General features: G+C 45.7%; 1 protein-coding gene across 1 annotated transcript; it reads left to right on the forward strand.

Moving 5' to 3' along the window:
• On the forward strand, positions 1 to 27489 carry LOC310834428 (uncharacterized protein). Its single transcript, XM_083717918.1, has 17 exons — positions 1 to 160; positions 2672 to 3000; positions 5947 to 6108; positions 9202 to 9241; positions 10311 to 10447; positions 10558 to 10649; positions 12406 to 12633; positions 13604 to 13728; positions 14990 to 15293; positions 16224 to 16296; positions 22320 to 22481; positions 23442 to 23481; positions 24105 to 24241; positions 24386 to 24477; positions 24854 to 25081; positions 25743 to 25867; positions 27173 to 27489. The coding sequence occupies exons 3-17, from the start codon at positions 5956 to 5958 to the stop codon at positions 27466 to 27468; spliced, it is 2232 nt and encodes a 743-aa protein (XP_083574044.1). The 5' UTR covers positions 1 to 160; positions 2672 to 3000; positions 5947 to 5955; the 3' UTR covers positions 27469 to 27489.
• Positions 27490 to 27996: the final 507 nt, after the last annotated feature.

The raw sequence follows: 27996 nt of genomic DNA on the forward strand, positions 1-27996 counted from the left end.
GGGGATTCTGGAATCTCCTTTGCAGTAACAGACACCTGAAGCCCAGAGACACTGGGAGTCTCTAGGGGCTCCTGCCTTATTCTCCTAGATGCACTAAGAACAGCCTCTGGGTGATCGTACTGTCCGTTCAGACCTCCAAGGGGACACTGCCCCGTCTCAGGTAATTCAAGTTTACAGCCTTTGCTAATCAACCTAAAGAAAGCCTCCTGGACTTTAGAAATGAATGTACTAAACTTGGGACAGCCACCACCACCGAACACCACAAGCACCCCCAAGTTTACAGCCTTGCAAAGAGCCAGCAGCTGGCTGTTCCATGATTCCACCAGGGCTGTGCGTAGACGTGATTCCACTGGATTCTGGAAACCCTATGAAAATTCAGTGTTTTCTGAGAATCTGTGCTTTTCGTTTCAGTTTCAGTTTCCAGATCTCAAGGAGATGCACAATCATAGACTTGCAGAATTGGAAGGAGGGACCAAAAGGGTCATCTAGTCCAACAATCCTCAATGCAGGAATATTTTGCTCAGCGTGGGACTCAAACCCACAACACTGAGAGCTCTTTGATGTTGGGCGGGTGACCTCAGAAGGTGGTGGAACCTCTTTCACTGGAAGCTTTTAAGCAGATGTTGTAAGGCCATCTTTTGGGTATTCTTTAGCCGTGAGTGGGGGTTGGACTAGATGCCTCTGGGGTCCCTTCCAACTCTACAATTATTTGATCCGATGTCTGACTAATTAAGCACCGTGGTTAGCAGAACCAGAGAAGTTGTTCTGTGGCCATAGAAGAAATGGGTGGGCCTTCCCTCATCTCCAGCACCTAGTTGCTTGGTGGAAGTGTGAGAGAGTGGAATTGGAAGCAGGCTGGAAGCTGGAGACAAAAACCTGCTCGCTCTGTGCTGGATCCAAACTTGTAATGAACATAGACACAAGATCTGTCGGAGTATTAATGTTGTGAGCCCCCCGCCCCACCCCAGCAACATCTTATGCTCAGGTTGTACAGGTTAAGTACTTAATTCGTTCCAGAGATCCATACTTAACCTGAAACTGTTCTTAACCTGAAGCACCACTTTAGCTAATGGGGCCTCCTGCTGCCGCTGCACCACTGGAGCACAATTTCTGTTCTCATCCTGAAGCAAAGTTCTTAACCGGAAGCACTATTTCTGGGTTAGCGGAGTCTGTAACCTGAAGCGTATGTAACCTGAGGTACCACTGTATATAAGTGAAAATAGAACCATATTTCCTAAAGATACCTCAGTCTCTGCTGACCTTCATTCTAAGCAAACGTAACTCTGAGCATGAGCTGGAATCTCTCACTGCTTGGAGATTTCACTGCTTGGAGATATCTCATAACAGCCAAGTGTTGTTTCATAGGGGAAGCACCGAAACCAAGGAAAACGGGTGACCCAGCCAGTCAGTGGATGGAACATGAACAGAAGAGGCTTTTGCGGAGGGGGGGTCATGCTATACCCTGTGAACAAAGAGACCATTCTCCCTGGGGACTGGAACAGAAACCACACTTGCTTTATGGATGGGGATGGGGAGTCACAGAGAAAAGGCTGCAGCTCAGTGGGGAAGCATCTGCATTACATGCAGTGGGGTCCCAGGTTCAATCCTCAGCATCTCCTGTCTGAAACCGTGGGGAGCTCCTGCCAGTCAGAGTAGACAATACTGAACTAGATGGATCAGTGGCTTGGCTCCGTATAAGGCAGCTTCCAAAGGAAGGGCCATAGCTTAGTGGTGGAGCAACTGCTTTGCATGCAGAAATTCCCATTCCCGGCATCTCCAGGTAGAACTGAGACTCCCTGCCTGAAGCCTCTGCCAGTCAGTGTAGACAGCACTGAGCCGGATGGACCAACTCAGGAAAAGCCATCTCCCTGTGTTTCTGTGTTCGTGAATTCTCTCCCTTTCTCCCTTTCATAGTTCACTCTCCCTGCAGAAGCTGCAGCCCTTCATTCTGCTGATCCTACAAAATGCCCCTTATTAGGAGCTTGGAACGTCCCCCTCCCCCGAATCCTGGGAATTGTAGTTGACCCCCTCATAGAGCTACCATCGCCAGCAGCCTTTACAAAGTACAGTGGTACCTTGGATTACATATGCTTCAGGTTACAGACTCCGCTAACCCAGAAATAGTACCTCAGGTTAAGAACTTTGCTTCAGGATGAGAACAGAAATTGTGCTCTGGCAGCACGGCAGCAGCAGGAGGCCCCATTAGTTAAAGTGGTGCTTCAGGTTAAGAACAGTTTCAGGTTAAGAACGGACCTCCGGAACAAATTAAGTACTTAACCTGAGGTACCCAGGATTCTTTGGGTGTGAGGGAATTTGCTTGCAACGCCTGGTGTGTACACAGCTATCTGCTGGGTTCAATGTGTTTCCCTGCGCCTCACTCCTAATGCTGCCTCATCATCATTCCAGACCCAGCTCACCAACCTGGTTTGAGCCGGTTCTGGACCGTTTGAGTGAAGGGGCCCTTTGTCTGAAGCAGCCACCCCAGACTGTCCCCCCAGCCCCTCCTTCCTCCACCAGCTAGCCTTGTCTGTCTCTCATTTGCTCCTCTTCTTTTGGTAGTGGAGCGACTGAAATAGGCTTCCCCCCTTTTGCAACAAATCACACACACCCCTTCCCTGTTTCCCCTCGGGTTGACATCCTTTTAAGCATTGATTCTGCTCCTTTCCCTTAGGTCGGATCTCTGGTTGGAGGAGAGGAAGGGAGATGACCTCAGAGGCGAGGGCAGTGGTTATGGGGAGTGCACCACGCCTCCCATAAGTGGCCAGCACCAAGCCAAGACCACCGGCTTATAAAGTGGGGCCAAGAGAAACCAACATTCTCCCAATGAGACCAGAGTCGTGAAGATAAGCACAGCACCCAGGCAGCCCACCCCCAGGAGGAGGAGAGCCCCCCTCTGAGTCCACCAGCGGCTTCCTCCAAAACACCATCGCAAGCACCCAGCTCTGCTGTCCGACCACTTTGCAAGCCAAGCTCCAAAGCCTCTTCTAAGACCCTCGACAAGTAAGTGCGCCTCATTGTCTGGCTGGAGGTCTGCTAGACAATATGCATCGTGATGTAATGCACACCTTTAGCCTTCAAATAAGCAAGGTATAGGCCATTTGCACTGCAAATTTGGATCCTTGGGAGAGTTGGATAATTGAGGTTTAGGTAAAGACGGAAAATTTGCTTGCAGGGATAGTCTGTTTGTTTATATACTGCCCTATACTCAGAGGTCTTAGCAGTGCTGTAGACAGGAATGTTAAAGCACTGCCTTGGGTTGATTTGGAGCACAATGGGGTGCTAGGGAAAGATGGTTATCCAGTGGAGAGTCAGTGTGGCATAGTGGTTCAAGTGTCTGACTAGGACCTTGGAGACCAGGGTTCAAATCCCGACTTGGCCATGAAGCTCACTGGGTGATCTGGGGCCAGGCCCTGCCTCTCAGCCAAATCTACCTCACAGGGCTGTTGTGGGGAAGGGATGAGGAAAGGGAGCACCATGTACACTGCATCCCTTGAGTTCCTTGGAGAAAAAAATTGGGGTATAAATGCAATAAATTAAAAAAGGTTCCATGTAGGGATGGGAGGGGGACAAATTCAATTCATCCAAAGGCAAACGTATCTAATTCATTCTTTTTGAAACAATATGCCAGGCAAAAGGCAGCCATCCGTGGAAATTTGTCACTTCTCTGAATATTGTGATGCGTCTCCAAATGCACATGCTAAAGTGTGCCTATTAATAAAGCACGTATTAGAGGAACAATATACAAAATGCATTAGATTAGGGGAGATTTCTCTGCTGAAAAAGATATATGCACATGAAGTAAGTAAAATGGTATACAAATATTTAGATGAGGAGAAAATTAGCACTAAAATGCTGATGAATTTAAAAAGGACTTTTTTTAAAATGCAAAGTGTGGAGAGCTGAACTTATTACTGGAAAAATGAGAAACCAGGAGGAACAGATTTGCCCATCCCTAGTTCCAGGTTCAGTCTCTTGTCAACTCTGGTTAAAAGGGTCAAGTGATGGGAAAGACCACCTGATGCTGCCAGTCAGAGTGGACAATACTGGGTCAAGAGGAGCAAATCCTCTGACCTGATATAAGGCAACACCCTCTGCCCAGGGCTGCCTTCTCAAGCCTAGAATAACTTCCCAGGATTTCAACCAGACGTGTTTCTCAGCCTGGCTATGTAAGTCCGTTTCTGAACTAGAGAAGCCAGCTGGGAACTCCCAACGATGACTTCAAGCTATGGGAACGGAAGTACCCCTGGGCCGTGTGCTGAAGTTGCCTTGAATTCTTCTTGGTCATGGTTGGAATCCTGTGGCCAAATTGCAACCTGGAAAACCGACACGCACAGAGCACCCGGAGAGCTGCATGTGTCTGTAGCCTTTTAAATGTGAAAGACAAATAAAATCCACTGTCTGGCAGTGAAGGAAGGAAGGGGCTGATCACAGCTCCCCACTGTCCCCAAGCCTGAACAGCCGTGAAGGGTAGAATGTCAGCTTTCTTTAAAGAGCTATGCATGTGTGCAAACCCAGCTGTTAAGACAGGAAGCTTCAGGCACATCACCCATTAATATAGTATATATATCACCCATTAATATAGGTGATATGGGGAGCAGTAGAGAGCCTTCCCCTTACACCCTGCAGTTTCCCCACCTCAATCACCCAAAATGAGCTTGGCAGGGACCCAGACGGAGAGATGGGCACTGCCAGGGTGAAAGTGAGCAGAACGGGTAGGGAGAAGGGTGCGAAAAAGCAATTCACTAGCAGCAGGTTGAGAGTTCAGCTGTCTGTCTGCAGGGTTGTACACACTTTATTTAAATTAAAAGTAAAACCCCATCAAAATTTCAGATGAATTCTGAGACGCATCTAAATTATGCAAATTGATGATTTGCACAATGTCCCGTTTTGCCATAATCTTCCTCACTCCTGCCTTTAAAAAAAAGAAAGATTTTATTAAAGATTTTTCATAAGAAGATAAAATAAAGCAGCAAGATTATTGTACTCAGATGCTCAAACATATGTTTTTAGCCACAAGGCCCAGGAACATGCTTGTTTTCTTTTTTTAAAAAAATAATGAAACTTCAGTTTCTAAATTTGCAGCACTAAGAGCCAATCACAAAGAGGGGACAAGGAGTTAAGCAGTGAAGCTTCATTGCAGTCGCAGGACAGCTTACACCATGGGTAGGCAAACTATGGTCCGCGGGCCGGATCAGGCCCAATTGCCTTCTGGATCTGGCCCACTGAGGGTCCAGGAAAACGCGTGGATCGTCAGCGTGTGTGTGTTCTTTCCCTCTCCCTCACACGGCGGTGCCTCCTCCCTCCCTCCTCCTGGCTTCTCCCCGCCCTGCCTAGAGGAGGAAGGGGGCTGGGCTTTGTTGGTGCCAGCAGCAGCAGCAGTGCTCAAGCGGCCACCATTTTAAGCAGCCCCTCTCTGGAGCCCTTTTGAGCGCCGCTCATCATCCCCCCGCCGCCACCAGCCCCTGCGGTTGCAAGACACAGGTAAGCAGCTACCAGGGCTCGTGGTGCACTTGTATAATTTCCCGCCCCCTCCAAAATATAGTCCGGCCCCCCACAAGGGCTGAGGGCTGACCCCTGGCTTACCCCACCAGCAAGCTTGACTTGCCTGCACTAGCAGCCAGTTACAAAGAGGGACAAGGAATTAAGCAGTGAAGCCTTATCGCAGTTGCAGGACAGCTTACTGCATCAGCAACCATGACTGCCTGCACATTTGAGAATATATTTGTAGCATGAGGACTAGAAACTTGATTGATTTAAATAGAATGAGACTTGAGATTCTAAGATCTCAGCACTCACAGCCTTGGCTGTTTGTGACTGTATCAATGGACTTCAACTACACAGCCATGAAGAAAGAGTCAAAATGAGGTTTTGAGGAAGCAAAACAGTCTTTCCCCTCCTATTCTTCCACTGTGCTTATTCTGTACCTAATCCCCATTCTACCCTCAGCTTTCCGCAATGGCCTCCTCCAAGCCCTTCCATGTGGTCACTCCGCTGCGGGTCAGCGCCCACCTCTCCAAATTGGCTGGTACCAAGGTCTACCTGAAGCTCGAAAACTCCCAACCCACTGGCTCCTTTAAGATACGAGGCATAGGGAACTTCTGCAAAGCGGTAAGGAAAGGAGAAAGTTATATGGGGAAGGCTTGTAGCTCAGTGGCAGAGCAGCTGCCTTGAGTGCAAAAGGTCCCAGGTTCAATCCCCAGCCTGTTCAGGTGGGGCTGGCAGCAACTCCTGCCTAAAACCCTAGAGAGCTGTTGCCAGTCAGTGCAGAGAAAACACTGTAGACAGTGTAAACAACAAGCCAGTTCTCTGGCTTACTAGATGGTCCATTCCCATGGAAGACGAAAAAGAATGGCAAAAGTTATCACTGATTTTCTCTACTGCCCTAGGATATGCTGTAGCTCAGGTTAAGGCAGATTTCTGTGTTCCTATGATGGGAACCTTCTGGTGGGAAGTGATTTTGCACATAACGGATATTGTTTAATCAGCTTAGGGAACTCATTGCCACAAGCTTGAAGCCTCCTCCTCAGTCTGGCTGGTGCCATCTTTTTTATTTTTTTATTTTATTTATTTCTAATTTTTCATTTAGAGCAAATAAACATTTCGGCAATAATTTAACATTTCAAACCCCAACTCCCCCCCCCTCTTCCTGCGGTTCCATAAATTTATTTTCATCTTTACCTGCACATCCCAATTATCTTAAGTTATTCTTTTCTTCATCTATTTTCATATATGCTTTAGAAACTGTGAGGGGTTTTTTGTAATCCTTCTAATGTCTTAATCTGTTTACAATTTGTTTGTAAAAAAAATTTGATAAACCATTTCTATTCCTTAATAAAAAAATTGTTGTCTTGATTTCTTATTCTTCCTGTAAATTTTGCCATTTCTGCATAGTCCATTAATTTCTGTAGCCATTATTCTGTCGCCGGGACTTCTTCTTTCCATTTTTGGGCAAATATCATTCTTGCAGCTGTTGTTGCATACATAAATAAATTTCTATGTTATTTAGGTAACTCTGATCCCATAACCCCTAAAATGAAAGATTCTGGGTTGTTGTTTTTTACAAATGTTACCTTAAACATCTTTTTCATTTCATTATATATCATTTCCCAGTAAGTTTTAACCTTATTGCATGACCACCACATATGAGAAAAGGTACCTTCTTTCTCCTTACATTTCTAACACTTATTCAATTTTGATTTATACATTTTTGCCAATCTGCTTGGTGTTAAGTACCATCTGTATAACATTTTCAAATAATTTTCTCTTAAAGCATAACGTGCTGTAAATTTTATATCTGTAAATTTTATATCTATATTCCACAATCGTTCCCATGCCTCCATTTCTATGTTATGACCAATATCTATTGCCCAATGTATCATTGAAGATGTCACTTGTTCTTCTTTTGTCTCCCATTCCAATAACATCTTATGCATTTGAGACATCACTTTAACATTACAGTCTCTTTCTCTAACTGAGATACTTGTCTCCCAAATGCTCATTTCATATTTTTTTGAATACTTCATTCAAATGATGATATTGTATCCATGTTGTTACCATTTCTTGCTTTCTTTGAATTCTCTGAATTCTTTGAATCTTTCTTTGAATTTGAATTCTCCACCTTCCTCACTATAAATTACCCAATTTTCCACCACCTCCTTCTTCTTCACTGCTACGGCTTCCAGTGGCGAAAGCCAAAGTGGTGTTTTTGACTCAAATACATTTTTATAATTGTCCCATACTTTACACAATTTTTTCCTAATTGTATGATTTGTAAATACTTTATATACTTTCACCTTTTCATACCACAAGTACATGTGCCGGCCAAAATATATTATCATGACCTTCCAAGTTAAAAATATGTGGATTCTTCAGACAACCATTCCTTCAACCAGCACAGACAGGAAGCTTCATAATATGATCTCATACCTGGCAGGGAAAAACCTCCTCTCTCTTTCACATCTATCAATATTTTATATTGTATTCTCGGTTTTTTCCCCTGGCAAGATATATTTAGAAATATATTTTTGCCATTTATTGAAACAACCTGTCTTGCTGATCACCAGTATTTATTGAAACAAAAAAAAAAACATCATTGGTAATACATTCATTTTTATGGTTGACACTGCCCAACAATGAAAGTTTTGTTCTACCCGATATTTGAAAATTTCTTTTCATATCCTCCCAGGTGTTTTAAAATAATTATCTTTGTACAAATTTATATTTTTTGCTGTTAACCATACACCTAGATATCTAACTCCCCCCCCCAAAAAAAATCCTTAGGCCAGGTATATCGTGTCATGTGTTCTTCCTCTCATTATTCATATTTTTTACTAGGAGCTTGATTTTATCTTTGTTAATTTTAAGACCTGCTACTTCTCTATATTTTTTAATCTCTTCTAGTGCTTTTGGAATTGTCTCTATTGGTTCTTCTACAGATATCACCGCAGCCTCTGCAAATGTTTTTAATTTATATTGTCTTTGTCCCATCCTTATTCCTTTAATTTCTTGGTTACCTCTTATTCTTTGCGCCAAAACTTCTAAAACTAATATAAACGATAAAGGTGGCAGTGGACAGCCTTGTCTAGTTCCTTTGTTTATTTTGCAGTTCTCTGTTAACACATTCTTTACTATCAATTTTGCTGACTGCTCTATGTATATTGCCTTACCTCCTTTTATAAAAATGTCTCCACAGCTCATATATTCCAACATAAAGTCCCAGGAGACATTATCAAATGCTTTCTCTGCATCTAAAAACATTAAGGCCGCTTGCTTTTCATTTCATTTCTAAATATTCAATTACATCAATTATATTCAGGCAGGTGCCATCTTTGTTTGGGGGAAAGACTCCTTCTGGGAAGAATCAAATCGGGCACTAAACATGCATGATTCACCCTTCCTCAACTGCCTGACTTAAATGGGGGTTTTAAAAGCTGAGGTCTTCATGAAGAACTAACAGATTTATAGCATGCTTGGGGGGATCTTAGGGACCTAGTCAGTGCTGGAAGCAGGATGTTGGACTAGATGGGCCTTTGCTCTGATCTAGCAGAGTTCTTTGGGCATTCTGCAAAGGTTCATAATGAGGTCAGGAGGGCAGAATCTGGTCTAGACCTGCCTGGAAAGAACCGTGGGTGGTGGGGTTGTTTTTGCTGTGGGGTTAAGATGGCTTCTTTTTCACACATTCCTCTTCTTTTGCTTTCACAGATGGCCGAAAAAGGCAGCAAGGAGTTTGTCTCTGCCTCAGGTAATAGAGTTTTCTGTGGACAATGTCAGGGTTCCAGGGGTAGGGGGAGCCTTCGCCAGCTTTGTAGGATGATATTCTTGCAACACCCCTGCAAGCTAGCTCCAGGTTGGTGAATGGCGAGATGAGATGAGGGCTGGAGGAGAACTGCAACTGAGTTTGCATATAAAGGGGAATCTCCAAATTTCGCTTTCACTTTCCAAAATAATACGAGAACAAAACCAGAGCCACCCTCTGGAATTTGCACTTTTCTGAATTTTGCTACGCAGTTCTTAAGGAATGGGCATAAAAATGCATGTCTGTGTGTGTGAGAGTGAAAATAACATACAAAAATGCATTAGGCGAAAGTGCTTTGCAAAAAAAAAATAATGAAGCCACAATGGCTGTACTCTAGCTCCACAGTTAGAGGCAGCAATGTGCCTGAATTCCAGTTACTGGAAACCTCAGGTGGGGAGAGGGCTCAATTGCCTGTGCCCTGCTTGTGGGTTTCCCTTTGATGCATCTGATTGGCCACTGTGAGAACAGGATGCTGGACTAGAAGGGCTACTAGCCCGATTCAACCCTACTGTGCCTATACAGATGCGAACAACAGCCTTGGGGACCAAACTACTGGCATTCTAAATGCAAAAGTGGTGCAGGGAATTATTGGGTTGTTCTTATTTTTATTATGTATTTTGTGTTTTTAGATTGTGATTTTATATTGTGAACTGCCCTGAGACCTGTGGGTATAGGGCGGTATACAAATTTAATTAACAACAGTCTGGTGGCTTAGAGGCTGAGCTGCAAATCAGAAAGTCCCCAGTTCGGATTTTACCTCTCCCACAAACTAGATGACCTTAGGCAGGACGCCCTAGATTATATGCAGAAGTAGTCATACTCCAAGGAAACCCATTGAATTTAATGGACATGACTGACTTCATATTATTATAAATGCTGTTGCTCTGGGTCTCTTTATATTCCTGGGTTTTTTGCTCAAACACACATAAGGTGTTGTACGCCTTTGGTGGCTGAGGAATGGGGACAACCCTCATGAGGTCTAGCATCATGCGGTGTCAAATGGGCTTTCTTCCAGCGGGAAATGCCGGCCTCGCAACTGCCTACTGTGCCAAACTGTTGGAGATCCCGGCTACAATCTACGTGCCCCAATCCACGCCAGCTTTCACAGTGGAGCGCATGAAAGACGAGGGAGCCACGGTGTGCTTTGGGCAGGTAGGTCTGGGAGGTTATCACAGGAGAAAAAATGTTGGAAGCCTTAAGCAAACCCAACACCAAATCTGTCTTAGAATCCTAGTCTAATAACATGACTTCCTTTCCTCTAGACGCTGGACGAATGCAAGAACAAAGCCCAGGAGATGGTAAAGAGAAACTCTGATTGGACCTTTGTGCCTCCCTTCGGTGACCCTCTCATCAGGTATGTGATGTATGAGTGAGTGAGAGAGCTAGTGGACATCTGTTTAGGAAGATTCGGGAAGGATGAAAAAAAAGACTTGTTCACACTGCACTTAAATTATGGAACTCCATCCCTCAGGAAGCAGCCATGGCTGCCAGCATAGATGTCTTAAAAAGGGGATTAGACTTACATATACAGTGGTACCTCAGTTTTTGAATACCTCCGTAGTCGAACGTTTCAGAACTCAAAGGCTGAAAACCCAGAAGCAAATGCCTCGGTTTTCGAATGCGGCTTGGAAGTCGAACAAGAAACGCGGCTTCCGTTTTGAGTTTTCCGTATTGAGGCTTCTGCTTTCTGTTTTTGGTTTTTGAACGTTTCGGAACTTGAATGGACTCTAGAATGGATTACATTCTAGAACCAAAGTACCACTGAAAGCTATATAGTTTTGTTACCTTAATTTAATTTTACTGTCATTTCATTGTTATTGTTTTCCTCTGCTTTCTTTTGTGTTTTTTTTTAATAGACCTTATTTTCTTCTCTTTTTCATTCGAATTCCTTCAAAACTATCAATAAAATATAAATATGAAACAGTAAAAAATAAAATAAGGGATCAGGCAAATCCACAGAGGAGGAGCCTATCAGTGGCTACTATGCATTCTTCCTCTATGGCCAGAGGCATTAATGCTTCTGAATACTGGTTGCAGGAAACCACAGGAGCGAAGAGTTGCTGTTGAGCTCATGTCCCGTTTGTGGGTTTTTCACAGGCATCTGGTTGGCTGCTGTGAGAACAAGATGCTGAACTAAATGTGCCATTGGCTTGATCCAGCAAGCTCTTCTCATCTTATATTCTTTACCCTGAACTTTGACACTTTATATGTACCGTATTGGCCTGAATATAAGCTGCACCCTTAAAATTGGAGGGGGGGGAGAGAAAAAAAAAATACCTGAATATAAGCCGCTCCCTTCCTTGCTGCTCCTGGCTGCATCTCTCCCTTCCCGGCCTTTGGGGGAGAGGATGGGGGACCATGTACTGAGTGGGCACCGATTTGCCGTGCTTCTGGTCATTGTTTGCCCCACGCTCCTGGCTGCATACCGTAAGGTTGCAAATATAAACCACACTTTTGGGGGTTGGAATTTGGGCAGAAGGTGAGGCTTATATTCAGGCCAACAGTGTATATTTTCAGAACCCACCTTAGATTTTTGTTGTTGTAATTCAAATATTTAAACATTGTTTTTAATGTGCTTTATATTGTTGTAACCTGCCCAGACACCTTAGGGTGAAGGGCAGGTAATAAACTAAAATAATAATATTTTTTTAAATAAGAGACACACATCTTTTGTAAATAAGAGGAATATTAAGAAGGGGAAGAGAGGAGATAAGGGCTTTTAAAAACAAGAGACAGAAATATTCCCTTTCTGCCCTCAGCCACTTGGAATGGTGGAGAAATTCAGCTCCATTCAGCTTCAAAACAGTACCAAATTAGCAATTTTGAAGTAATACCTGAACCAAAGTCCAGCCATTTTGGCTACCTGGTGGCCATTTTTTTCCTCCCACAATGCCCTGAAATTTCAACTGGGGCCTGGGGGGCAGGGAGCAGAGAATATGGCAGGGATTTCCTGCAACAAAAGAAAAGACCAGATTTCTCCCTCTCCCCGCAAATAAAAATGATGAGACATTTTGAGTGCACTCTTCTCTCAGCGCCCCCCACCCCCCCAACTCTCTCTTTCCCACCCCTGACATTTGGTTTTGATATTCTGTGTCCCCTCTGCTTTGCAGTGAAGGGCACAAGACCATGGTCGCAGAGATAAAGGAGCAGATGGAGTCCAAACCTGGAGTGATAGTTCTCTCTGTCGGTGGGGGCGGCATGCTCTGTGGGGTGATCCAGGGCCTCCGCGAGGCAGGCTGGGACGACGTACCCATCATCGCCATGGAGACCTGGGGAGCTCACAGCTTCCATGCTGCCTTGAAACAGGGGGAGCTGGTGACACTTCCCAAAATTACCAGGTAAGCACATGGCACATTTGGTGGTGCTGTGGGTTAAACCACAGAGCCTAGGGCTTGCAGATCAGAAGGTCAGTGGTTCAAATCCCCGCGACGGGGTGAGCTCCTGTTGCTCGGTCCCTGCTCCTGCCAACCTAGCAGTTCGAAAGCACAAAGTCCAAGTAGATAAATAGGTACCACTCCGGCAGGAAGGTAAATGGCATTTCCATGCACTGCTCTGGTTCGCCAGAAGTGGCTTAGTCATGCTGGCCCCATGACCCGGAAGCTGTATGCTGGCTCCCTTGGCCAGTAAAGCGAGATGAGCGCCGCAACCCCAGAGTCGTCCGCGACTGGACCTAAAGGTCAGAGGTCCCTTTACCTTTACCTTTTAGGAGGGTAAAAGACTACCCCTTACCTCAGGGCAGGAGCCACTACTGGTAGCATGACAGCTGATGTGGACTGGTACCCATTGGGTCTGGTAGGGCGGAAGACAGGGAGCCCAACAGGAGGTGGCGCCAGAGCCAATGACAGGCAGAGCCAACCTTCTCCTAGTTTTGTCCCCATCCTCTTCCCTGTGGAGTTCTATAAGCAGCAACGCTGAGACGGAGGAGGAGGCTGATACTCCCTGGGTTGGTTAAAGCAAGCAAGCGAGGGCTGACTGAGGCCAGAGCAAATGACCAATATAATACTGGGAGCTAGTGCAGTGGTTAGAGTGTCAGACTTGGACCTGGGGCAGCAGAGTTCAAATCCCCACTTGACCATGAAGCACACTGGATGAGGCCAGTCACTGGCTGTCAGCCTAACATGCCTCACAGGGTTCTTTGGGGGATTCAGATAATAATAATAATAATAATAATAATAATAATAATAATAATAATAATAATAGATAAATAAAAATAATATAGCCTCATTGTCATTACACACTGTTCACCTGAGCCAAATCCAACCAACAAAATCCAGCCCACTGATCTTCCTTTTCCTGTTCTGGGTCCAGCATTGCTACCACGCTTGGGGCAGCTACTGTGGCAGAGGAAGCTTTGAAGCTGGCGCAGGAACACTGCGTCATATCACAGGTCGTCACCGACCCGGAGGCAGTGGCAGGCATTCCGAGGTTTTTGGGTATGTATTCACAGGACATACATCCTGTATGAATGCACTAACAGCGAATTCGTTCTCCAAGTCTGGATAGTCAATGCAGTTGAGTCTGTGATCTATATGAATTGTCTGCTGAATTTGTCTGTTCTGCCTTATACAACAGTGTTTTTGATATGATGGCATTTGTTGACATGTTTGCTAAGGTTTAATGCAGCTGCAAGATTAACCCGGGTGATGGGAGAAGCGGAATGCAAATAATTAAATTGAATCAAATCCATATGTATCCGGCATTATCCAGTCACAAGTGGGGAGGCACCAGCAGGTTTAGACGAATCCCTAGGTTCTCAGAAATACAACATTTTTAAATGTGTGGGGCAGGGGGAGATTAGGAGTAACTCCAGAAAACAGCCCACTTAGGACTGAACACGCTCAGTGGGCCTGGAATGTTGGTGGGGGACCTCACAGAACTACAATTCCCAGAATTCCCTTGGAAGAAGGGTTGTTTGTTAAACCACTCTAGGAACTAGGAGGGGGAAAGGGGTTTCCTAACAACCCTCAGCACCCTCAACAAAGTACAGCTCCTAGGATTCTTTGGGGGAAATCAAAGAATTGTAGAGTTGGAAGGGACCACGAGGATCATCTAGTCCAACCCCAATCAAAGCAGGAATCAAGCATGGGGTTCAGACCCATGACCCTGAGATAAAGAGTCTCATACTCTATCAATGGAGCTATCCCAAGTCATGACTGTTTAAAGGGAACATAGAAATCTAAGAAGAGGCTGTGGATCAGGCCAAAGGCCCATCTAGTCCAGCATCCTGTTCTCACTTTGGCCAACCAGATGCTCCAATGGGAAACCAGCAAGCTGGTCCCAAGCCCAAGAGCAGTCTCCTCTTCTGTGGCTCCCAGCAACTGGTATTCAGAAGCATTGCTTCCTCTGACCGAGGAGGCAGAGAATAGTCATTGTGGCAGGTAGTCATTGATTTGTTCAATCCTCTTATTTGTCCAATCCTCTTTTGAGGATCAAGTGGTATATTGCACTTCAAACACATGGTGTGAATTATTTCTACTACTGATTATTCATGCCCTAATGGTGAGAAGGAGAAATAGCTCAGTTGCTTAGAGCATGGTGCGATAATGCCAAGGTTGCAGGTTCGATTCCCGTAAGGGACAGCTGCATATTCTTGCATTACACAGGGTTGGACCAAATGATCCTCAGGGTCCCTTCCAGCTCTAGGATGCTATGATTCAACATCCAGGGAACTTAAATGACCCTTTTTGCCTGCAGACGCGGAGAAGATCCTGGTGGAGCCGGCCTGCGGGGCGACCTTGGCAGTCATCTACAGCGGGCTGATCAAAACGCTGCAAAAGGAGTGCAAACTCCCCCGCAATCTGGAGTCCATTGTCATCATTGTGTGCGGGGGCAACAACATCACCCTGGAGGAACTGGATCGCCTCAAGGATGACCTGTGCATGAACCATAGAATGAAAGAATATGTGGAGTGCAAGGTTACCCTGGCAAAATGGAACCATGCAAGCAACTCAGGCTCATTCACAGCTTCGCTCCAAAAATCCTTGGGGGCGTGTGGTCATTAAAACTCACGGCTGCTTCACACACCCTGCTGTCCCTGAGCTTTGTGTCACCCCCAGGTGGGAGCAGAGGAGTGGGCGGATGGGAAAACTGGGTTGCGTAGGCCCTGGTGCCTCGGGATTTGGTTGGATTGCACACAAATATCTGAGAGTGCTAGATCCCAGGGCTGGTGGGATTGCCAGGGGAAGGTGGGAGGGCTTTGGGTTTCTGTGCAGCTGCCCATTGTGGCCAGTCACTGAACTTTGAGGCCGTGTATGTTTGCTTTTACACTCAAGCGGCAGATAATATTTATAAAATAAATGTGGTAAAATAAATAAACGATCTAGAGGGCCCCGGACCCAAGGGATAGCTCAGTTGGTAGAGCATGACTCTTAACATCAGGATCCATCAGTTTGTGACCCACACTAGACGAAAAGATTCCTGCGTTACAGCTGGTTGGAGTTGATGATCCTCGTGGTCCCTCCCAACTCTATGATTCTATGATCGATTATCTAGGTTGGCAAAAGGGCCATAGCTCAGGGGTATAAGTATCTGCTCTGCATGCAGAAGGTCCCAGGTTTAATCCCTAGTGCCATCTCCCAGTAGGGTTGGGAACGTTCCCTGCATGAATCCCTGGAGAGCTGCTGCCAATCAGTGTAGACAATAATGAGCAAAATGGACCAATGGTCTGATTTAGTATAAGGTAGCTTCCTATATTCCTATGAAAACTGGTTTAGAGGGGTCAAGGGGCTCCCCAGGTTGCTGATCAGGCTCCCCTGTGTGTGCCTGGCTCTGTTGCCTTGGTGTCAGTGGATGTCACAATCCCTGGAGTTTGACCTTTGCCCTCCAGCCAACCAGAAGCCGGGGGATTCTGGAATCTCCTTTGCAGTAACAGACACCTGAAGCCCAGAGACACTGGGAGTCTCTAGGGGCTCCTGCCTTTTTCTCCTAGATGCACTAAGAACAGCCTCTGGGTGATTGTACTGTCGGTTCAGACCTCCAAGGGAACACTGCCCCCCTCCCAGGTAATTCAAACTTACAGCCTTTGCTAATCAACCTAAAAAAAGCCTCCTGGACTTTAGCAACAAGTTTCCTAAACTTGGGACCACCACCACCAAATACCACAAAGAAGTACCACCAATTCATAAAGTGCCTCGAGCCTTGGAAACAGCCAGCTGGCTGTTTGATTATTTCTCCAGGACTGTGCATAGATTATGGAAACTATGAAAACCCAGCTTTCTGAGAATCTGTGCTCTTTGTTTTAAGTTCCCAGACCCCAAGGAGGTGCAAAATATGCATATGTCTGGCCGACACCTGCTAAAATTCCAGCAGCTAGAACATCTTGGGCTTAATGAACTGTTCTCAGTGAGCTGATTCACTGGGAAAGGGAGGAGGGATACAAGATTTTGTTTCAGATCCCACCTTGTGTTTGTACACTGTTCCCCAGCCCCACCTCCCAGCATGAGACTTAAGAATGTAAGAAAAGTCCTGCTGGATCAGGCCTGTGGCCCATCTAGTCCAGCATCCTGTTCTCACACTGGCCAGCCAGATGTCCACAAGAAACCTATTGGTCTATGGCATGTGCCAAATGTGTGCAGCTCATAGCTGTCAACCTTCCTCTTTTTTGTGGGAAATTCCCAGCGCCATTTCCCGCTGCTTCCCACTTTGTTAGATATCCCGTAGACTGTCCACAGGACACGTGAGGCTGCTGATCCCTTATTTTTGAGGCTGCTGATCCCTTATTTTCAAATCTGAAAGGTGACAGCTACAGTGCAGCTCCCCAAGCATGTACATTCGTGGCAGTGCAGTTTTGTGCCAGAAGAAATTCAGTCAGACACTCAACTCTTCCGTCAGCTCAGCCCATTACTGACAGGTCCAAAGCATTAAGGCAGTTTCACTATATACAAGCTTCCATTAGATCCCTAGTAGAAGGTGCAGGCTTCAAATGCAAAGCAAGTACAACTCACAGCATACAAACAGCACAGAGTTCAGCATCAATTTGGCAGAGCTTCCTTGCAGCGAAGCAGAGGCAATGTGCAGCCCCCTCTTAATATACCCAAGAATGACCACACCTGTGGCCAGTTGCCAGGTCACAGTGACCTATTTGGCTGGTTGCCAGGTCACAGTCACCTTCAAACACTAATCACAAGACCTGCAGGTGCAAGATAAGAGAGGCACATGCACCAGATTTTCCTTAACAGCAATTAAAGGAACCTCAATACCCCTTCTTAATTCTAAGAAAAAACATGCATCAGAGCATGTGTGAAGTGTTTATAAAGTATGCTTCACTAATCCCAACTTTTCAACTATTACTTTGTGTCTTTCGAAGTTATTGGGTTTTCTCATTACATCAGCAATGTTTTGGCTTGACTCACAATATACAAGTTTCGTTAATCCTTGTTCCACATTGTCCCTGACATGTCTATATTTGATATCCACGTGTTTTGTCCTAGACTTGAATTGTTCAGGCCCTGCCATGGAAATGCAGGCCTGATTGTCCTCCATAAACTGTCACAGGTACCTTGGATTCAACATTCATATCAGTAAGAACCTGCATGAAATAGGGACGCTCGTTGCTCAATTCAGACAGAGCAGCATATTCCGCTTCGGATTTAGACACAGATACCAACCCCTGTTTCCGGGATTTCCAAACCACCAAAGACTATCCAAATTCTACTACTATTCCAGTAGTAGACCTTCTTGTTCGTACATCATTTCCAAAGTCTGAGTCACAGTAACATGTTAGCTCTTCTGCCCCAGAGGATGACTGTTTTAAACAGTAGTCCTGTGTTGCTTTTAAATAGTGAAACACTCTGCTGTGGTTGGCTTTGAAACTAACCTGCTAAGAACACCCACAGCATTGCTTACATCTGGTCTGGACCTACTGTGAACTGTACAACAAACTGCCAATGGCAGAGTGGCATAGCTCCTGGTGTTCAAACTCCACATTACTCTCTGTTTTTTGAAAGTCTGTCACCATAGGAGTTTGAACGCCTTTACAATTCTGCATACCAAAACATTCTAACAGTTGTGTAATTTTCTTTTTCTGGCTTAGTAGAAAAACTCCCATCATTTACTTTCTGTACTTCAACTCCCAGGTAACTCTTTATAGTAGCTCCTAAATCTTTGAGCTGGAACTCTTGCCCCAAGTGCTGGGCAAACTCCTGAATTTGTTTGTTTGTACCAAATGAGAAAAAAACATGACTTTTATTAGAGGCTTGAAGAAATCCTATTTGAATATATGAAAAAAAAAGATAATTTGATGGGAGATATGGACGGTGTAGCTTCCCTGGAATGGGATAGGACTATAAGAAGATGTGACACAAAAGCAAGGGAAGCTACCCAAGGCTTTTTTTCAGATGACAGAAAATTTCAGTTTAGTTGATATATGGAGAGAAAAACACCCACTGGATAGACAATTTACATTTTATTCACCCACAAATAATTAGGTGAGCTGAATGGACTCTGTATGGACCTTTAGAAATTTGTACATTAAGGTAAAAAATGTAGCAATAAAAAGGAAAGAAAAGGAATTGATAAATTCCTGTAGAAAAGAGATAGTTAAACAAGATATTAAATTATTGCAAACACAGTTTTTAATGATAATAAATCAAAAAATAGAGTGGTAAATTAAAGATTTAAAACATAAACAATTTGAGCAAGCTAATAAAACCAGGGAAAGTATTAGCATGGGAAATTTAAAAAAGGCAAGAGAAAGCCTGCATAAATACAATTAACATAGGAGGTAGAGTTGTGGAAAGAAATAGGAGATCAATTCATGAGGTTTTAAAAAATATATATAAGCCACCTCTTTTAACCCTGCATTTAAATATGCTGTCACAATATGCTGCAAGGGTTAAAAGCATTCTCATACTTAATCTAAACCCCTTCTCTGCATGAATCCTTTTGCAACAAAGCCTTGCTTTAAACTTTACTTCTCCAGATGCTATGGTTTTTCTTTTATGGACCCAAAGGTACCCTCAGATTTCTCCCCTTCAGGCAAATCAACAAGTGAGAAAAACTTGTGATCAGCTAGAGACTGCATTTCTTGTTCCACTGCAGCAAACCACAGCTCCTTCTGTTGTGGCGGCAGCTGCAGGATTTCCTCAAAAGTCTGAGGTTCATAATTTACGCTGCAAACCTTAACCTGCCCCACAGAGTATTCTTCGGACTATCTTAAGAGGTGGGATTTCCTGGGTAGCCCCTTCTGATCATCTTAGTCAGGGGTCAGCAAACCTTTTCAGTAGGGGATGGTCCACTGTCCCTCAGACCTTGTGGGAGGCTGGACTATATTTTGGGGGAGAAAATATGAACGAATTCCTATGCCCCACAAATAACCCAGAGACACATTTTAAATAAAAGCACATATTCTACTCATGTAAAAACACCAGGCAGGCCCCACAAATAACCCAGAGATGCATTTTAAATAAAAGGACACATTGTACTCATGTAAAAACATGCAGATTCCCGGACTGTTCGCGGGCCAGATTTAGAAGGTGATTGGGCCGGATCCAGCGCCCGGGCCTTAGTTTGCCTACCCATTGTCTTAGTTATGTAACTGCCTGTCCCTCTCTTCCTCCCCTTCAGCTTTGGCAGAAAGAGTCTCCTGTTTCACCGGACTTTGCAGTTGGTTGCCGTGGTAACGGCTGGGCCTGTGGTTCTGGGACTGGCTCAATGAGAGGCAAAGCTACTTCAGAATTCGCATGGATTCCGGACCAGTTATTTTGCTCTGAGAACACAGCGCTGCAGCTCAGGACCACTTTTCCATTGCCAAGAGAAAACCCGGAACTTTTACAGTCCGGCTGATAACCCACAAAAATCAGTTTCACTCTTTCTCTGTGCTTTGGGGATATTAACCCAGGCATAGCTGCCAAAAGTTCTCAAATGGGAGACGCTAGGCTTTTTACCATGGAGCAGATAGGAGTATTATTTACCACAGCCTATTTTGAATATAGCATGCTGCCAGCATGGCCTCCCCACCCCACACCCCCTGAATTTTACAGGCAAACCAGCATCATGAAGCAATGAATCTTTCATTGTCTGCAAAGTCCTACCTTCACAAACTACAGTGCTCAGGATTCTTTGGGTGTGAGGGAATTTCCTTTCAACGCCTGGTGTGTACACAGCTATCTGCTGGGGTCAATGTGTTTCCCTGCCCCTCACTCCCAGGGCCAGATTTAGGTTTAATGAGGCCCTAAGCTACTGAAGGTAATGGGGCCCTTTATATGTCCAGTCCATGCAGAATGTAGGCACCCTATATATAGAAATGAACAAACTAGTGATATTTTAGGGAGCAGGCTAGCGGACGGGGCCCATTACTTACATCATAGGTGTTATGTACTAAGGTTATCATCCTGGGCCAGCAGGGGAATACTGTAGATAGTTATGCAAATGAAGGATCGAAAGTGACATTCAGTGATTGGATAGTTTTAGAAAGTTGTTACAGTAACAAGGTACTGGAGCTCTATATAAGCAGGCTGACTGAGCCCTTCAGTTCAGTTCAGTTCTGGCCTCAGAATAAAGAAGAGCTGTTGAAGAATCGCTGTGTCGTCTGATATGTTTGCCCACAACTTAACAATAGGAGCCTACACAACACAAAACACGGTTGCTGTATGTAGGTTTTATTTTATTTGTTTTTTATCTTATATTTTGGAAATGTACATACATGTTTTTTCCTTTATTTTTTTGGGGGGGCCCCAACAGAGTGGGGCTCTAAACTATAGCTTGTTTGGCTTATACGTAAATCTGGCACTGCTCACTCCTAACACTGCCTCATCGTCATTCCAGGCCCAGCCTGCCAACCTGGTTTGAGCCTGCTTTGGACCATTTCAGTGAAGGGGCCCTTTGTCTGAAGCAGCCACCCCACACTGTCCCCCCACCCCTTCCTTCCTCCACCAGCTAGCCTTGTCAGTTCCTCGTTTGCTCCATCAGAGCGACTGAAATAGGTCGTCCCCCCCACTATTCCCTTTTCCCCCTCTCCTCTGCTTGACATCCTTTTAAGCATTGATTCTGCTCCTTTCCCTTAGGTCGGATCTCTGGTTGGAGGAAAGGAAGGGAGATGACCTCAGAGGCGAGGGCAGTGGTTGTGGGGAGTGCACCACGCCTCCCATAAGTGGCCAGCACCAAGCCAAGACTATCGGCTTATAAAGTGGGGCCAAGAGAAACCAACGTTCCCCCAATGAGACCAGAGTCGTGAAGATAAGCACAGCACCCAGGCAGCCCACCCCCAGGAGAAGGAGGAGAACCCCCTCTGAGTCCACCAGCGGCTTCCTCAGAAAAACCCCCGCAAACACCCAGCTCTGCCGTCCAACCGCTTTGCAAGCCAAGCTCCAAAGCCTCTTCTAAGACCCTCGACAAGTAAGTGGAGGTCTACTAGACAATGTGCATCATGATGTAATGCACACCTTTAGCCTTCAGATAAGCAAGGTATAGGCCGTTTGCATTGTAAATTTGGATCCTTTGGAGAGTTGGATAATTGAGGTTCAGGTAAAGACAGAAAATTCGCTTGCAGGGAGAGTCTGGTTTTTAATGCAATAAAATAAAGAAACTTTATTAAAGTTAATAAAGGATTACAGTACTGTACTCACATTTTCAAACATACATTTTTAGCCATGAGGCCCTGGAACCTGCTTGTTTTCTTTTCTTTTCTTTTAAATGAAACTTCATTCTTTTCTTTTCTTTTAAATGAAACTTCAGTTTCTAAATTCACATACTAGTAGCCAATTACAAAGAGGGACAAGGAATTAAGCAGTGAAGCCTTATTGAGGTCGCAGGACAGCTTACTGCATCAGCAACCATGACCGCCTGCACTTTCGAGAATGTATATGTAGCATGAGGACTAGAAACCTGATTGATTTAAATAGAATGAGACTTGAGATTCTAAGATCACAGCACTCACAGCCTTGGCTGTTTGTGACTGTATCAATGGACTTCAACTACACAGCCATGAAGAAAAAGTCAAAACGAAGTTTTGAGGAAGCAAAACAGTCTTTCCCCCCTTATTCTTCCACTGTGCTTATTCTGTACCTAATCCCCATTCTACCCGCAGCTTTCTACAATGGCCTCCTCCAAGCCCTTCCATGTGGTCACTCCGCTGCGGGTCAGCGCCCACCTCTCCAAATTGGCTGGTACCAAGGTCTACCTGAAGCTCGAAAATACCCAACCCACTTGCTCCTTTAAGATACGAGGCATAGGGAACTTCTGCAAATCGGTAAGAAGAAAGCTATATGGGGAAGGCTCGTAGCTCAGTGGCAGAGCAGCTGCCTTGAGTGCAGAAGGTCCCAGGTTCAATGCCCAGCCTGTCCAGGTGGGGCTGGTGGCGACTCCTGCCTAAAACCCTAGAGAGCTGCTGCCAGTGAGTGTAGGGAACACTGATCCTCTTGTCGGCTTACTATAAGGTACATTCCCATATAAGACAAGAAAGAATGGCGAAGGTTGCTTCTGGTTTTCTCTACTGCCCTAGGATAGGCTGTAGCTCAGGTTAAGGCAGCTTTCGGTGTTCCTACGATGGGAACCTTCTGGGGGGAAGTGATATTGCACGTAATGGATCTTGTTTAATCAGCTTAGGGAAAGAGCTTGAAGCAAGCTGCTCCTCAGTCTGGCAGGTGCCATCCTTGTTTGGGGGAAAGGCTCCTTCTGGGAAGAATCAAATCAGGCAGTGAGCAGGCACGAAGTATTCAACAGAAGTATAGTGACCAGATCAAAGGAAGTAATAGTACCTCTCTAGTCCGCCTTGGTCAGACCACACCTGGAATACTGTGTCCAGTTCTGGGCGCCACAATTTAAGAAGGATGTTGACAAGCTGAAATGTGTGCAGAGGAGGGTGACTAGGATGATCAAGGGTCTAGGAGCCTTATGAGGAATGGTTGAAGCAGCTAGGTATGTTTAGCCTGGAAAAGAGGAGATATGATAACCATCTTCAAACAACTAAAGGGCTGTCACATGGAAGATAGGGCTCGAACCCAACAGCTTCAAGTTACATGAAAGCAGATTCCAACCAAACATATGAAAAAAACTTCCTTAATGTAAGAGCTGTTCTTTGGGCATTCTGCAAAGGTTTCGTTATGAGGTCAAGAGGACAGAATCTGGTCCAGACCTGCCTGGAATGAACAGCGGGTGGTGGGGTTAAGATGGCTCCTGTTCACACATTCCTATTATTTTGCTTTCACAGTGGGCCGAAAAACACTGCCAGCAGTTTGTCTGTGCCTCAGGTAATGTGGTTTTCTGTGGACACTGTCAGTGTTCCAGGGGTGGGGGGGGGGGGAACCTGCTTGTGGAAGTTTCCCTTTGGGGCATCTTGGTTGGCCACTGTGAGAACAGGATGCTGGGCTGGAAGGACTACTAGCCTGATTCAGCAGGCTCATCTCATGTTCTTATGTGTACATCAGGGGAAAGAATTACACTAAAATGCTGGTAATTTTTGCTAGGATTTGGAAAAATGTTTCCACAAGCCAACATGGAAATAGAGCTGAATTTAAGTTTGGAAAAATGAGAGAAACTGAAGTAGTGCAGGGAATAATTTGTTTTTTCCCCTTATTTTTCTTATGTATTTTGTGTTTTTAGATTGTGATTTTATATTGTGAACTGCCCTGAGACCTGTGGGTATAGGGCAGTATACAAATTAAATTAACAACAACAATATGGTGGCTTAGAGGCTGAGCTGCAAATCAGAAAGTCCCCAGTTCAGATTTCACCTCTCCCACAAACTAGATGACCTTAGGTAGGACATCCTAGATTATATCCAGAAGTCTAGTATGACTTGGGTTGGCCTGGGAGGGAAGGCAACCGTCATAAGGTCTAGCATCATAGTGGTGTCAAATGGGCTTTCTTCCAGCGGGAAATGCCGGCCTCGCAGCTGCCTACTCTGCAAAACAGTTGGGGATCCCGGCTATCATTTTTGTGCCCCAATCCACACCAGCTATAACTATGGAGCGCATGGAAGATGAGGGAGCCACGGTATGCATGCAACAGGTAAGTTTGGAAGGAAGGTCAGCCTTAACCCTTTCCCTGGCTTATCACAGAAGAACAAAAGTTGGAAGCCTTTAAAAATCACCACCATCATCAAATAAATATTTCTTAGAATCCTAGCCTAATAACAAACTTCCTTTCCTCTAGACACTGGAGGAATGCCAAAACATAGCCAAGGAAATGACAAAGGGAAGCTGTAACTCGACCTACGTGCCTCCGTTCGATGACCCTCTTATCTGGTATGTGATGTAATTTTTCCTCTAGTAGAGAAATTCAGCTCCATTCAGCTTCGAAACAGTACCAAATTAGCAATTTTGAAGCAATACCTGAACTGAAGTGCGGCCATTTTGGCCACCTGGTGGCCATTTTATTTTTCCCCACAATGCCCCGGAATTTCAGCTGGGGCTTGGTGTGCAGGAAGCAGGGAATATGGCAGGGATTTCCTGCCAAAATGGACTTCTGCAAAGGAAAAAACCAGACCAGATTTCTCCCCCTCCCCACAAATGAAAATGAGAAGTTTTGAATGTGCTCTTCTCTCAGCACCCCCACCCCCAACTCTCTCTTTTCCACCCCTGAGATTTGGTTTTTATGTTCTGGGTCCCCTCTGCTTCACAGGGAAGGGCACAAGACCATGGTCACAGAGATGAAGGAGCAGATGGAGTCCAAACCTGGAGCAATTATTCTCTCTGTTGGAGGGGGCGGCATGCTCTGTGGGGTGATCCAGGGCCTCCGGGAGGTGGGCTGGGACATGGTACCCATCATCGCCATGGAGACCCGCGGAGCCCACAGTCTGAATGCTTCCTTGGAAGAAAAGAAGCTGGTGACACTGCCCGAAATTACCAGGTGAGCTCGCAGCACATTTGGTGGAGGACTAGGAGGGTAAAAGACTACCGCTTACCTCAGGGCAGAAGCCACTACTGGTAGTGTGACTGCTGATGCGGGCTGGTGCCCATTGGGTCTGGTAGGGCAGAAGACAGGGAGCCCAACAGTAGGGGGCGTGAGAGCCAATGACAGGCAGAGCCAACCTTCTCCTAGTTTTGTCCCCATCCTTCTCCCTTTGGAGTTCTATAAGCAGCAACACTGAGACGAAGGAGGAGGTGGCAGATAGCCAGGCAAGTGAGGGCTGATGGAGGGCAGAAGAAACAATGCAATGCAATGCAATGCAATGCAATGCAATGCAATGCAATGCAATGCAATGCAATGCAATACAATACAATACTGGGAGACAGTGCAGTGGTTATAGTGTCAGACAGCAGGATTCAAATTCCCACTTGATCATGAAGCTCAGTGGCTGAGACCAGTCACTGGCTGCCAGACTTATCTACCTCACAGGGTTGTTGTGGGGATTCAAGGAGGAAAGGGAGAACCACATGTCCCACCTTGAGGGGAAGACTGGAGGGGTATAAATGCAACAGATAAATAAAACGGCCTCATTGTTCGCCTGAGCCAAATCCAACAAGCAAAATCCAGCCCACTGATCTTCCTTTTCCTGTTCTGGGTCCAGCATTGCTACCACGCTTGGGGCAGCTACTGTGGCAGAGGAAGCTTTGAAGCTGGCGCAGGAACACCCCGTCATATCACAGGTTGTCAACGACTGTGACGCAGTGGCAGCCATCGGGAAGTTTCTGGGTATGTATTCGCAAGACAGCCGTCCTGTATTAATGCACTAATTGTGAACTCTTTCTCCATGTCTGGATAGTCAGTGCAATTACATGGTGAACTAGAGTTCCCATCTTCTCTGACCATCGGCCATACTGGCTGGGGCTGATGGGTGCTGGAGTCAAATAAACTCTACAAGGCGCCACACTGGCTCTTGTGCTCCAAGTGCTATTATGAGTTTGTGCAGAACTGTATTGCAGGGGATTGCACGAGATGAGCCTTTGTGTCCCTTCCAACTGTGCAATACCAGTAGTCATTGATTTGTCCAATTCTCTTATTTGTTCAATCCTCTTTTGAGGATCAAGTGGTATATTGCACTTCAAATGCATGGCATGAATTACTTCTACTACTGATTACGTGGATGGCACTGTAGTCTAAACCTAGGGCTTGCCGATCTGATGTTGGGCAGTTCGAATCCCTGCAACGGGGCGAGTTCCCATTGCTCAGTCCCTGCTCCTGCCAACCTAGCAGTTTGAAAGCACATCAAAGTGCAAGTAGATAATTAGGTACCGCTCCGGTAGGAAGGTAAACGGCGTTTCCATGCGCTGCTCTGGTTTCACCAAAAGTGGCTAAGCCATGCTGGCCACATGACCTGGAAAAACTGTCTGAGGACAAAATGTCTCCCTTGGCCAGTAAAGCAAGATGAGCGCCACAACCCCAGAATCGTTCCTGACTGGACTTAACTGTCAGGGGTCCTTTACCTTTTCTTTCTTTTTTTCCTACTGATTAAAAGGTAAAGGGACCCCTGACCATTAGGTCCAGTCGTGGCCGACTCTGGGGTTGCAGCGCTCATCTTGCTTTATTGGCCGAGGGAGCCGGCGTACAGCTTCCGGGTCATGTGGCCAGCATGACTAAGCCGCTTCTGGCGAACCAGAGCAGCGCATGGAAACGCCGTTTACCTTCCCGCCAGAGTGGTATCTATTTATCTATTTGCACTTTGATGTGCTTTCAAACTGCTAGCTTGGCAGGAGCAGGGACCGAGCAACGGGAGCTCACCCTGTCGCGGGGATTCGAATTTCCGACTTTCTGATCAACAAGTCCTAGGCTCTGTGGTTTAACCCACAGATTACTCTTGCCTTAATGGCAAGGAGAAACAGCACAGTTGGTTAGAGCATGGTGGTGATAATGCCAAAGTTGCAGGTTTGATCCCTGTATTGGATAGCTGCATATTTCTGCATTACAAAGGACTGGACCGTATGATCCTCAGGGTCCCTTCCAGCTCTAGGATGCTATGATTCAACATCTATAAAACTTAAACAACCCTTTTGCCTGCAGACGAGGAGAGGATGCTGGTGGAGCCGGCGTGCGGGGCATCCTTGGCAGCCATTTACTGCGAGCTGACCAAAACGCTGCAAAAGGATGGTAAACTCCCCAACGAGCTGGAATCCATAGTCATCATTGTGTGCGGCGGCAACAACATCACCATGGAGGAACTGGATTGCTTGAAGGAGCAGCTGTGCTCGGATAATGGTGATCTCGTGGAGTGCGAGCTTGCCATGGCAACATGGAACAATCCATGCAACATTTTTGCGGCTTCGCTCCAAAAATCCATGGGGGCGTGTGCTCATTAAAACTCACGGCTGCCTCACCCACCCTGCTCTCCCAGAGCCCTGTGTCACCCCCCAGGTGGGAGCAGAAGAGTTGGGTGGACGGGAAAACTGGGTTGCAATATACCTTGGTGCCTCAGGATTTGGTTGGATCGCAAGCAGATACCCGAGAGTACTAGATCCCAGGAGGGATCGCTAGATTTGCAGGAGGTGGTTTGGGTTTCTGTGCAGCTGCCCCTTGTGGCGAGTCACTGAACTGCACATTTTGGCCTCTACATGGGCGGTATGGGATGCCCAGGCTGTGTGTGGGCTGGCTCCTGAATAGGAAAGAGTGCCATGGAATCATAGAACTGTAGAGTTGGAAGACCGGGTAATCTAGTCAAACCACCTGCGATGCAGGAATCTTTTGCCCGATGTGGGGCTCCAAGCCACAATCCTGAGATTAAGAGTCTCATGATCTGTCAATTGATCTAAGGGCATAGAAAAAGAGGGCTTCAATGCAGTTTTGAGAAGTGTGGTCTTCCTCAGCTCTAAGTTTACTGCAGCATCTTT

Source organism: Podarcis gaigeae (genome assembly GCF_964106915.1).
Source record: "Podarcis gaigeae genome assembly, chromosome: 16".
Taxonomy (NCBI): Eukaryota; Metazoa; Chordata; class Lepidosauria; order Squamata; family Lacertidae; genus Podarcis; species Podarcis gaigeae.